At 40.2% G+C, this 14227-nt stretch overlaps 1 protein-coding gene across 1 annotated transcript; it reads left to right on the top strand.

The window, feature by feature from the left end:
• The first annotated feature begins 2644 nt into the window (after nt 1–2644).
• On the top strand, nt 2645–4410 carry LOC118429908 (palmitoyltransferase ZDHHC3-like). Its single transcript, XM_035840538.1, has one exon. The coding sequence runs from the start codon at nt 3102–3104 to the stop codon at nt 3933–3935; it is 834 nt and encodes a 277-aa protein (XP_035696431.1). The 5' UTR covers nt 2645–3101; the 3' UTR covers nt 3936–4410.
• Nucleotides 4411–14227: the final 9817 nt, after the last annotated feature.

Below are 14227 nucleotides of genomic sequence, written 5' to 3'. Positions count from 1 at the left end.
TGTTCTATAATTTCTTGCACTTGTTGAATGAGTCATTGTTGGTGGCTGAAATTCAAGTGTCCGAGTGGCAGGAAGCTCAGAGAACACGGAATCGGAGGTACAAGAAAACAGTAGGGATCATACTCTCCAAGCAGACGTTAGGCTCCGGCTGTTTTTAACGTCTTTTTAGTCGTTTTTATCGGGCTTTCTATTTTGTCGTTTTTCTTGAAGTGCGCCAGCTTAGGTTTTGACACAGCAAGATATAAAAAAAATACTAAGCCAGATAAAAACGACTAAAAAAACGTTAAAAAAACAGCCGGGGCCTAACCTCTGCTTGGAGAGTACAGGGATCAGGCCTGGAGACCCACGAAATAAGTGGTTTGTTCTTTTTAACCCCGTGAATGCCTTGCATTGAAAGCCGTGTGGAGTGCATGTATTTTAAGGGCAGATTGGATGAATCCTTTGGCTTGCTAGGTTAACACCAATAACAGTGCCATGCTGGACATAGGTAGTCCTTGTTTTCTGAATGAAGCCTGGAAGCCTTGGCTGGTTTGTATTGGAATAGCAGAGTGTTTCTCATACACATGATGTGAAACTAACATTGCCTAATATTAATAAGTTGCACCATGGAAAAACAATAAAAACTGGATGAAATCTGGCACTGAATCAAGTTTTAATAGTTGCAACTTGCATGCAAAATCAGCATACAGCCGGAGCCAAACCTCTGCTTGGAGAGTAGTATCAACCTGATGAAACTTTACAACAATGTACTAAAGCCTGTTCTGTTGTTTTCCCAGGGCCGTCCGGTGCAGCAGCCAGTAGTTCTAACAGTGTGAACGGCACCACATCATCAGCGACCTCAACTCCAGCCGCGTCAGGCACGGCACCGAAGGCGCCGTTTCCCGAGGAAGACATCGCCAAGCTTGTGCAGCTCGGGTTTCCACGGCGACAGGCCATCGAGGAACTAGGAAGAACCAATGGCAACGTAGACATGGCGTCCATGGCGCTCCTGGCAAAGTCCCTAAAGTTTCAATGACGTAGAGGCGATGTAGGTTCATTCTGGATGCAATGAATGAGAGGAACACATTTTGCTGCTATCAGTACACCAGCAATACAGATGGGTGTGCCCTTAGCAGGGAGGGGTTAAACACTTGCTACAGGGATAGTTAGGAGAGGGTTAACTGAATTGTGACTAGGGCTATCTACAGGGTCAGATTTTTTGTTTTGTTTCGGAGCCTATGTTGTTGATTTTCATTGTGAAATCTGTCATTTTGAAATTTCTCATGAACTTGAGATTTGGTGGATGGATGGAGTAAATTTTTTTCAATCCCAACAAGCAAATTTCTGTTCGTGGATGCAAAGATTGGTCTGATTCTAACAAACATTCAAAATTAACTTCTTACACGTACAATTCACATATAATGTACCGGTACCTCACGAAACACATGGGAGACATAAACTCATTTCTGTTTCTTGCCCCCGAACAGACACTGTCACTTGTGATTTTTTTACCATTCCCGTTGCCTCCTAAACAACTTTACGAGTTGGACTTTTTAGGGGCTTATGATGTTCTTTTTCATGCACTTCATGGAGGAGGGTGCATCAGTTTTAATGTCAGTTATAGTGTATACAGTTCAGCATTAAAGCTAACAGTTTTGACTGTTGTTAAGTGTAGGGCAATGTTGTGACAATGCATACCGTGCATGTTTACTGTTGTTGTTATTTCTTTAGTTGTACTATTTTGTTGTTGTAAAATTAGTTAGGTATACATGTATCTCACATGGGGACCAAAGCCACATCAGGCCAAACATTTAGGGATCTATTAGTATACTTATTGTTCAACCTGTAAGTTTAGCTGTAGGTAAAAATGAAATTGTCAAAACGTTTTTGTATGTATTTAATGGGATAGGATAGTCTGTAGAACACATGACATATATCAGAACTTAATTAGTCTAATTAATAAATTAGCTGCATCTTTATAAGTGTTCTTTTAAGACAGATCCAGGTTGCACAGTCTAATGTACTTTGATATAAAATCCAGTCAAACATGTAAATAAATGCACTTTGGCGAAGCCCCTGCATTTCTCAATGTTCTTTTGAGTTTCTAGACGTATACATGTGTAGTTATCAAAGCCGGAAGTTATGTTGCAGTACAGCCGCCAGAGGGCCAAAATCTAATCATTTCGAGGTCTCATCAAGACCTAGCAGCATTCAACAAAATCCATTGAGGCATTCTCTAGTTACTCGACGATTCATATGAATCCTGTAGTATTAATCTAGGTCTAGTTATTGGAGAGTAGTTATTCTGGTCTTCTACACATAATACACAACAACACATAGTGGTACTGAAAATTATGATTAAAATATAACCTCCTTGGAGATGGCATAAAAAAATACTAGTACATGTACTCGTATAAACCATCATTTACGTGGATTTCTTTATGGGCCCTTTATAGGTTCATCGGCAATATAGCAATGCTATATCGTATTCAGAACGTGACACAAAAGCCATATCAATGCGCTGGCCAGTGCTAGCCACTGTAGTAGGTGCTTAATCTGCAAATTGTAGTACATAAAATAGTACCAAACTGGCCAAGGAGTGTAGTATTAAATAGCCAAGAGCCTTAAGAGGTGTCCATTGGCCCTGTAGTGAAAGACCGTGAAACACACTCCTATGCCAGCACTCCTCTGCAAGCTTTTGATACTATCTTATGCTACCGTAGGATCTGCTTGGAGATTAGTCTGCGCTGGACTGGAGTGAGTGACAGACAAGTGAAAGTCACATCTGTCTGTGATCAGGGACGGCAAAACCGCCGTTGCTAGGCGTGGCAGGATGAATCACCAAGTCCCTGAGGTTACCTTCGGTCAATTTGTCACTCAGGAGGCCTGGCTTATGTGTGTATATTTGCAATGCCTGTAATCTAGGTAGACAATTCATATAAATCCTGTAGTATTATACTAAAAGGCTAATCAAATATAATCATAATGGATATTTTATGTATTTCAAAAGAAGTTTGGTATAGTATTTTTTTTAAAGTAACTTTCCAGTAGAATGGCAAATATTTAGGCAGTAAAAATATTAGAAGAGCCAGCCCTGGGCCTAATTTGCAGAAGGAAGCAAGATGGCGGTGTTTCGGGCCGATCCGTGCGGGATTATCTGCATCGTCGTGACTTACGCCGCCGTTATCTACGCGGATTACGTCGTGGTTCGACACCTGGCGATCCCGACCATGACGTCCAACCTGTGGGGCGCCTTTCACGTCGTGCTGTTCAACATCATCGTGTTTCTGCTGACCCTAGCGCACCTGCGAGCCGTGTTTTCGGACCCGGGTATCGTGCCCCTCCCTGCCAACAACATCGACTTCTCGGACGTTCGCTCGGCGGGGAAGAGAAAACTGTCTGAGAAAGAGGCGGAGGACTGGACGGTGTGTGCTCGCTGCGACGCGTATCGCCCTCCCAGGGCGCACCACTGTAAGATCTGCCGGCGGTGTATCCGTCGCATGGACCACCACTGCCCCTGGATTAATAACTGCGTGGGCGAGCTGAACCAGAAATTTTTCATCCAGTTTCTGTTTTACACCGGAGTGGCGTGCTGTTACGCCCTCCTCTTGGTCATCATCTCTTGGGTCATCGAGTGCACGGGACCGGGGTGTAAGATTGACCACCAAGGCAGGCAAACGCGCGTCGTGCACTCCGTCATTCTCACGATAGAAGCCATCCTGTTCGGCCTCTTCGTCTCGGCCATCATGTGCGACCAGCTTTCCGCCATCTTTACGGACGAGACGGCGGTGGAACAGATCCAGAAGCGCGGCAGGGAGAGAGAGAGGCCCCGCAAGCCCAAGATGGCGCTCCTAGCCGAGGTGTTCGGCCGGGGTAAACCCCTCCTCTGGCTCTGCCCCTGCCAGGCCGCACCTGACCCTCAGACTATCAGCAACCCCCAAGAGTATGATGTATAGTGAACAGTCCCGCAGGAGAATAATGTGAAATGTACAGTCCCGTGGGAGAAAGGCATATAATGAACAGTCCCATGGAATAAAAACGTTTAACAAAGACTAAAGAGTTCAGCAACAGTATGACGTATACTAGTAAGTTATTACGTTGACGTTATAGCCCCCTTGGTATGTTATGAACGATCCCGTAGGGGCACAGCATCTGACAAACAGCCTTGCAGCAACACAATGTAAAATGTACAGTCCCGTGGAATTACAACGTCGAACAAAGAGTCCTGCAACAGTATGGCATTACATGTTGACGTTATAACTTATACTAAGTTATAGCCCCCTTGGTATGTTATGAACGATTCCGTAGGGACACATCATCTGACAAACAGTCTTGTAACAGCACGATATAAAATGAACTGTCCCGCAGGAATACGATATGTATGAAACGAACTTTCCTACCAGTATGATGTATAACGACTCAATGAAGACCTTTCTTGTACATTTATTGTACATATAATGAACAGTCCCTCAGACGTATGACGTACAATTGCAGTCCCCCAGGAATATTTGACGTTTTGCAGAGCACTTCGCTGGATTACATTTGCATAGATCGGTACAACACAGACTATCCGTGACTTGCATTGTTACCTTTGAAGCTCTTATAATAGGCCAAATAGCAGTTACTCAAGCAACTGGATATGATATTCGAAAGTCAAAATCATTTCCAGTATACTCGACCACGTTAATCAGCCTCATTAATCAACACATTGGTACCTACTGGCTGCAAATACACCCAATATTATTATTATTACTGTAAATGCATCTAAGTTCGCAGGGATTCAATTTCTTGGTAGCGGAAAAAATGACTTTTTGCGGTGGTTTTAAGTTCACGGTAACACCATAGACTGCAGTCTAATACCATAATAGAAAATTGTTTGCGATGGTTTTAGCTCGCGGTAAAGTGGTCACCGCAAAAACCGCGAACATTAATCCACTGCGAACATTTCTGCATTTACATTGTTATTACATCCTGCTATTTGGCATATTTTATTTTTTTTATGTCTAACTTTCATTGATGTAGCTCTGATCACACATGTGAAACTACCAGTGGTGTGTCACAACTTTGTAGTCTCCAAGCAGAGGTTGAGTCGCAGTAAATTTCCCGACTGTACTAATATATTTCCGCGACTCAACCTCTGCTTGGAGAGTAACAACTTTACCCATTTTTAGGCATCCGCTTCGTTCTTATGACTTTGACAATGACCATATATAATGTGTACCATGGACTTATGAAAATAGAAATACAAGGCTGTTCCTGACAATACACTGATGTACATAATGCTTTTACCTATTCAAGGAGTTAAGGGAGGTGCTGCCATATATTTATTAGTTATCCCTTTGTGAAAGTTTTATTTCAAACTCTGTATTTTGTACTTAAGGATATAATCCTTTACTTTTGTTCCAGCACAACCTCAGAACAAGGACGTTATATGAAAGCTCAGAATAAGTAAGTTAAAACTCAGCATGTATTGAAATGGTCGGACAAAACATTTGGAAAATTGAAATTCTGAAAACAGAATTTAGTTAGGTGAAATGTATATATTTGTATAGCAGTATGGTGTTAGACAATCTTTAATTCCTGTTCAAGAGATGAAAATGGAACACCATGTGCAATATGTTACTTATTTGAAATATGGAACATTTTGTGTATTCTTTATGCTGACCTTTGACATTGCAGAAATGACATTGTTTTTGTGGAAAAACCTGGTCTGTTCTGTCGATTATTATTTAACAATCCAACACGTTCATATTTCCATCTTGACATTCTCAATATCGCATATGGCCCCTTTCAGTCGATCATTGTGCGGCTGTTCTCCCATTACTTAACAATTGAGCATGTTTGTAATTGCATTTTTACAATCTCATTATCGTATTTGACCTCTGTCGGTCAATCACTATGGCTGTTCAGTCCATTATTTAACAATGGAACATGTTTTTAATTACATTTTGACAATCTCATTATCGTATATGACCTCTGTCCGCCAATCATTCTGTGGCTGTGTTTTCTATCAGCCATCTTTGTGTAATGTTGGCTAGAAAAACTTCAGAAAACATGCTGAAATTTGAACTGTAGTGTATCCCTTGTCTTTATTTGAGGATCTTTCTAGGAGAGCACCAATGTTCAGATACAGGCAATTGAACCTCTACAACTGGATAAACAACAGAGGTTTTCTTCTGGACTTTTCAAGTGACATCCATCACTTTTGTTCAGCGCTATTAGAATAAACTGCGTCGCTAGTAGGAATAGGTTTAATATAAGTTCATTCTAGTGATGCCGAAGAAGAGTGATGGATGTCACTTGAAATGTCCGGAAGTAATCTCATTTTTTAGCCAGTTCTATAGATTGGATTGTCTTTGAGTACTTTTTTTTTTAAATTGATGAAAGAAAGATACACAACTAGAAAGGCCGACATTTGCTTGAGAGCAAATGCAGCATATTTCAGCCATCTCCCTCCCCATGCAACAACAGACTATTCCAAAATCACCCATGTGCAAGAATCGAACACTTTTGTTTAAAAGTCACTTCCACTAATGACACTTAATGACACCCAAAAATGAATCTTACAAAATTCCTAGTGCAAGAATGGACTCTCCCAGTGCACCCCATGTGAATTTGCACAATAGACCAGTCCAGAAATACTCTCACTGAAAACATGGTCAAGGTTGAACTAAGCAAAAAAGGCATGAAAGGGTAAAATAGACCAGTCCAAAAACACTTCCACTAAAAATGGAATATTGAATTATCACCTTTCTAAAACTAAATTTGAAAACATCCCCATGCAAGAATGGACTCTTTTTGCGATGCCCCTATGTAAAGTGGTGCAGTCCAAAAATACATCCGCTAAAATTGGACTTGGACGTAATCACCAAAGTCCCAAAAATGGATTTTAAAAATCCCCCCATGTAAGGATCGACTCTTCCAGCACAACCTATGTAAAATTGCAAAGTTGACCAGTCAAAAAATAACCACACTGAAACACTTTGACATATCAAATCACCAAAGTCCATAAACAAATTTTTAAAAAATGCCCCCCTCCGTGCAAGAATGGACTCTTCCAGTACACCCCATGTAAAATTGCAAAATAGTCCAGTTCAAAAATACTCCCATTGAGAGACATTATATAATCAACAGTCCAAAGATGAATTTAAAAAATATGTACCCCCTCCGTGCCAGAATGGACTCATCCAGATAACACCGGGCTCACTGATTGGCTGCCAATCCCCTTCGGGATGTTGACTCAGGCTACGTGATTGGTTGCCTCTTTAATCAAGTTACTAGTATATATAGACATGTGCACATGCTGTCTTCAGGTGGGAGAGGTTAACGACCTTGAGGTCGTTGACCCTCTGGCCAGTGGAGAATTACTAAAAAAAGTACCCAAATATATCATTTTGAAGTGGTTTATGCCAGAAATTATACATGGGTCATTTGAATGAATATCTAGTGCACCTATTTACCAAAAGGTAGGTCATTTGGTTACAAGACCAGGGAACAGGAGCCAAAAGCGTACGTTTTTGGTCAAACAATGGCCAAAAAATTCCAAAACTAAGCATTTTGTTGTACCGTATGCCAAAGGTGTCAATGAATTCATGTGCGCATATGTAGACGGCACTCCTATACCAAATTTCAGGTCATTTGGTTGTAAAATGGGGGAATAGGAGCCAAAAAATGTCATTTCTGGGGCAAAAAATGCCAAAATTAAGCATTTTGCTGTACCGTATGCCAAAATTGTTTTTGGAATTTTGTGGGCATATGATCAAGGCACCTCTGTACCAAATTTTAGGTCATTCGGCTGTAACACCAGGGAACAGGGGGGCAAAATGTACATAAAAATTGCAAAAAACATGAATAAAATCATTTTAAAGGAAGATATGAAAAAAATGAGAAAAAAGCACCTGGGTATTGACCCACTCTACCCTTGTGCCAAATTTCAAGTAATTCGGTCCAGGAACGACGGAGTTGAATCGATTTGAAGATTTGACAGGAGAAAGAAAGAAACATTACGAATACAATATATTTCACCATACCTATGGTATGGCTGAAATATAATTATTTGTATTGTGTATTAACCAACAAAGGTACTTAGTATACTCTCCAAGCAGAGGTTGGTGGATAAAAAAAACGGAAGAAAGGAAAAGGTCACGAGGTCTGCTTGGAGAGTACTAAGTACACGTAAGAGAACTGAAGAACATTAGAAATGAAAGTATATCGGCCCCTGAAATGTAAGAATAACCCCCAAACCTACACAACTCACTCCAAGAACTACCTACCACTTAAGATTCATGAATTGAACTAAAATAGCATGTGTTTGTTTGAACCTTTATCTATTCATGAGAAGCTCAAATCGGCCAGCAGGCCGCTTTTCATTGAGGTCATGAGGGAGGTCAGGGTCAGATAAAATATAATACAGATACAGATTACATTGAGTACTATTAGATTCATCAACCTATATCACTACACATACATGGTACAAAACATGTAGTGGTGCAGATGGCTCAGTGTTCATAGTCCTTTCGTTTTGGTCAAGTAACGTTACTTTTACTTCAAAAGTCACTTAGAGCTGGTCAGATGTGTCCATGACTCATGATATCAAAATCAGAATGTTCACTGTAGTACCGTAACAGTCTCTTCTAGATCTACGTACCTACCCACATACTAGATATTACTACAATCCATCCATGCATTCTCGAGTTATCCTGGATATCTACACAGTCACACGCATTAGATACACGGTCACATACCCACATGCGGACTCTACCGAAAACATAATCTTCTTTCTTCTTGTGATACTAGACAAAACCCCGCGTGGGGCATAATGTCTAGAAGTCTAATGTCTTCTTTGTGAAGGCAACATTTGTGAACACATAGAATGAACTATTTGAGCAAGAGCGAAACTGCATGTGATTAAGATGTAATCTAGGATCATATAATTAAGGGTGCGTTTATCATCAAGACGAAGTTTACTGGTGATAACTTTCACGTTGTCAGAAACCAATCCGTAGTCATTAGTAGTTTTTTTTATCTTTATGAAACTAAATTATTAATCCTTCGCATTCATCTAAGCAGCTAGCAATTTTCATATCGCTGTCCTCAACAAACAATAACGGAGCACACGCCCATTGATTTCTATTTTGTCAGAACCATATTACAACCAAAGTCTCCCAAAGAATCCTATTATTTATCCCTGTACTCTCAAGCACTTTTATCAACGCTTGGTTCAAATGTTCGTTCTAGAACAACTTTGCTTCTAACGCGTCGGCATGGAAACAACCACAGCCCCAAGGCGGTTGATCGAACGTATCCATAGACACCCATAAACAATAACAACAGTTCCATTAGGGTGTCTGCTTTTCGCAAACACAGCGCTAGTGGTGTGGGTGCGCGCTGTTGTCGTGATAGCATAGCAAGGACTGGTAAGGCAACTCGTTTGACTCCAGAGAATTATTGATAACTTTTCAGTTACTGTTTAGAACTAATTTATACCGTATGTTTGACGTTCTAAATATTTTCTACTGTATTGATAAATCATAGAAACATTTCTAACATCAAATACATTATTTGTGTTGGTTTCTAAACTGTTCCAACATAGATTCATTGATTATTGCAACATATTCGAACATAGTGTACCTATATTTTGTATCTGGGTCAGTGGGCTGGAAAGAGGGTAATTCACACATTCAAGTACAGGAAATTATGTCAGCTTCCCACAAAACGACCACAACTGTCCAACTGTAAAATCTATAGATATAACGTTACAATGTAGAGAAAAGTGCTAGCCTAGCACCTTTATCAATGGGTCAATAACCCAATCTTGCCGTCTGGAAAATGACACAACATGTTCCAACAGTGAAAAAACACATAAATGTTTCAAAAAGTTTCCAAAATATATATATAGGTAAGTTCAAACTTGTTAGAACTTTCATTTTGCCATTGTATGAAGAATCTAGAACTATTGTGACTGAAATATTCTTTTACTTAAAATATAGTTCAAACTTTATAACAAATATTATCTTAAAACCCTCTCGGTGACTTGGAATTGACTACTTCACCCTCAGAAGAATTAGGCTTTGAACAGTTGGACTAATAATGTGTTTTAAACGTTATACTTCTTTGCTCAGTTTATGGATGAATTTGTGCTTTTTCAATCAACTTCAATGTATATCTGTTGTTCAATGTTTATCTGTAAGGCCACAGCAAGTAAGTTTTATGGATGACATCCTCTGCAGACTGCAAAAATAATGAGATAGGGCGAAAAAAAACAAGATGGCAAATTTTCAAAATAGACGTTGTAACAAGACTTGAAGTGACAAAATATGGCATCACAGCCAACAAGGCATTCATTCCTGCATTAAGAAGTGCACCAATGTAGTTAAAGTGACACTAGTGTGGTAGACTAGTATCATTAACCATGTTGGCAACTACACTGATAGCTTCCATTCTTGTGCCACTTTTACAACTATCTATCAAGTTGCACTTCTGTGCAACTACAGTCAATGCTACAGAGTCTCTAGTGTCAATTCTACATTCAATGATTAGGTTACAACACAACCTTTACCAATTTTCGTCTATCCGGCCTTCCCTTAAGAAGAAAAAAATTCTTGTTTTTTTTTCTGAAATCAGGCGAAAATTAATGAGCGCGCGGATGTCATCCATAAAATTTACTTGCTGTGGCCTAATGCAGATACAATATGAAGTTTAAAATGTCCTGATGCATCTAACTTAGTGTTCTACATGCATTCATAAACTAAAAGAAAAAGACAATTCCTACTGACCGTCCCTTGCCTGATTTTTGTCAAGACTAAGTGTAACCGATCTCTACCTATTGCAGGATATATAGCGACTATGTATATCAACTTCTCTGTATATCAACAATACGTAGTGTCAGCATTTCCTATGAATTGTGATTACCAGTTATATATCGTGTATTTAGTATACTTTGTTAATTTTGGTTGTATTATTGCGTGTAAATAATTGCTTTATGCAATAATCTTGTATTTCCCTGCCAAAGTTAGCCCTTATATGTAGCCAATTGCTAGTTGGGTAACTTTGGCTGATTGTAAAGCCAAACAAATAATTGGAAACTCAGCATTTTTGCTAGGCCCAACTGTCCAACCTTTGCGCCTCAAGGAAGTTTGGGCCAACCAAGCCTGTTCCTCCATCGATCTTAATACCCTGTTCTTCCGTCAGTTCGTCAGTTCCTCCGTTCCCAGTATGCCTGGAGCGGCCTCGACTCTGCGCCTGTCCGTGGTGCGCTCTCTGCGCCTGCGCGTCCCCACATGGCTGGAACATTGCGATGGTGAGGTCATCTCAGGTCAATCGATATTACAGATCGGTCATTAGTTCTTGTTCTTGTATGGTTACTGGGTAACACCCCTTAGTGTTGGGGCAAACCACCCAGGGCGCAGTACTACTGTTTTATTGGCCGTTCCTCAGGTGTTGTAACTCCTCTTCCTTGAACTTAACGGGATTAGCTTGAAGGGTGATTGAATATGGTAGACTATTCCAGTCGATAATGGTGCTTGGGAGATATGAGTATTTGAGACAATCTTTAATGGTCTTAATGAGTTTGTTGCACTAGCCGAATGTTATTCACGACCATCATGGTCGTATGTCAGATCTTCGATTTGAATTAGAATGTCACTTTTATCTGGTTGTATGGATGCAGCAACGGGCGCAATTTTCAGCGTTTCCAAAAAAAAAAAAAAATAAAAATAAACATAACAAGTAAAAAGCAGCTGTAAAACAAGTAAATATACGACATAGATTGTAAAAAAAAAATAGAAAAACGTATACTAATGTCATAGAATTCCAATGTAACTTGTGGCTTGTATCCGTTTACTTCTCCTTTAGCTTCCCAAAACCGGGTATCGATGGCGAATCGCTCACTCTGGAAGCCAGAGCTGGGTGTAAAAAGACCCAGACTGGCTGTCGGTCGAGACGGAGGAACTGCGCATGCGGGGGAAGGAGGTTTAGCAAGCGCCAGAGTGTGGCTGGTGGGTTTACTAACTATGTGTACGTTTGTAGGGTATAGTCACCAGAACGTGTTTCTTAAAGTCCGCATGATTCCGTGTGGACATACCATGTTCTCTTTTATACGCAGTCGTACGCACAATACGCACCTCATGCGCATCTAAATAGTTTTAAAGCAGTTTAACGGTGGGTTTACACGTGCGTATATGTTCAAGTCCGCATCGAGGTCTTAGCTCGGTTCTAGCCTGCCTGTTTTTCCAGTGTGGACCCCGATAGAGGCTGCCATAGTAACCAAACTAATTAACATTCTCTGTGTTGGTAGTAGTCATAGTACAATGCTAAACTTTCTTCTTACACAAAGGTATACACCAGGGTTGTAGCCAGCCTGAAATCATTTTCAGTCCCCTCGATTTTGGATGGGAATCCTATCGAGCACCGAAGGCATGGCGTGGTGTTGCGCGTCATTTCTAGGGGGTCTGGGTCCCACAAAATTTTGAAACCTAGACTCTGTGAAACACTATTTCCAATTTTGCTTGTAGAGTAAGCTGTTCAATGGCGTCTGTTTTGGTGAAGAAGAACAATGGGTTTCAGTTTTTTTTATATCTTTACATATCAATTTTTGTCTGTCCCTGGGGACAGAATGGGTAAAACTTTTTTCAGTCCCCAGCTGCAAAATTCCTTCAAAGGACTGAAGGACAGGTGCTGGCTACAACCCTGGTATACACGGATCAAATTGTCAACGACCACTGTCGCCCTCTTAAGTATCAATACTGATAACCAATCAGCGACCACGACAATCGCGAGTTACAGATACGTGACTTCAAGCAAACCTCCTGACACGTTTGACCTATTGCTGACGTCACGCATCCGCAAGATCACGTGCTGTAACTCTCGCGAGTTTACGTTCTGAAGTGGTAAATTTGATCCGTGTATACCTTTGTGTTGGAAGAAAGCTTAGCATTGTACTACAACAAAACTCAATAATCGTTTTTAACATTCCTTTCACAGGTGCATCAATGGCGGAAGATCGGAGCTAGAAGTTGACGGAATCCCGTAGAAGCTACTATTTTGTACATAAAATGAGTGCATGGCTGTCATCGTAGATTATGTTCGTCTCGCAAACGGCCATTGCCATTTAATAAAGACTCTTTTACACAACCAGTTTTATTCTTTATGGTAATGAACTTAGAGTGAACCAAATAGCTTCGACTGTTTGAAATGGTAACGACCTCCATGAATAGTTTCAAGTTGTCAGAACGGAAGCGTGTGTGTAATCCTAGTTAGTACATATGGCCGTGTGTGTCTGTGTGTGCATGTGCATGCATGTGTGTGTGTGTGTGTGTGTAAGAGCTTCATACACATAAATTTAAAACAGACGGGGTTGAGGGCAGAGGTCTGCAGCCATCAGTAGAAACAACCTTCAATGAGGGCAGGGGCTAGCACAATGTTTGAGAAAAGGTTTATTTATTTATCTATTTCCTCAGCTGTACATACAGCCAAGGTTGCCCAACTAGCTGTAAGCTAGGTTAAACAGTGGTGCATCCAAAACTTGATGTCGAGACCATATCTACTGTAACACTTTCTCCGTTTTGTACTGGTTAAATTCAATGACCCATACTGTTAAAATTTTATATATCAATTGTTTAGGCCATACCAATTTAATTTGTTGGTTCTCGGATTTTTCCAGAAAAAAGTTGGAGCGACAGGGCGAAAAAAAAAAAAAAAACTTGCAACAAGTCTGGATTCAGGTCCAGAGTTTCAGGTTGGTAATTCCAGACCTGAAACCATGGTATATGTGTGGCAAAATACTTATCCAGTTACAATTACATGACAAAATTTGCATGTAAGCATACATTTTACATGTAATTTCAACAATACAAACGCAAAATAATGTGCAATCAGTATTACAGAAGTACAAACAGTAATAAAGCTTAACAGTTGTAATAAATCATCTTAGTAAATCATTAACAACATTAAAAAACTTTAAAAAGTTTTTCAGCATAGTATAATGTCTAATGTAAGTTAGCAACAACAACAAGAAAATGACTTCATTTCACCCAAAAAATAAAAGAGTGCCTGAAACATCTGATTCATTATTCTCTGTGAAAGCTGCAGTTTAAACAAAAAACGCTAGAGGCTAGAGGGTACTCCTCATTTGCATGAAATTGCATCTCATTTACAGACGTGTGACTAGCTACATGCTGCCTTAGGCGGCCATTTTGGTTTGCCGGCAACGAAATTTTCGTCATTTTCCAGCACAAATTTCACGATCTAT

The sequence above is a fragment of the Branchiostoma floridae genome, chromosome 14 (assembly GCF_000003815.2).
Source record: "Branchiostoma floridae strain S238N-H82 chromosome 14, Bfl_VNyyK, whole genome shotgun sequence".
Lineage (NCBI taxonomy): Eukaryota > Metazoa > Chordata > Leptocardii > Amphioxiformes > Branchiostomatidae > Branchiostoma > Branchiostoma floridae.
Note: the sequence above shows the minus strand (reverse complement) of the source record. Positions and strands in the feature narration are given on the sequence as shown.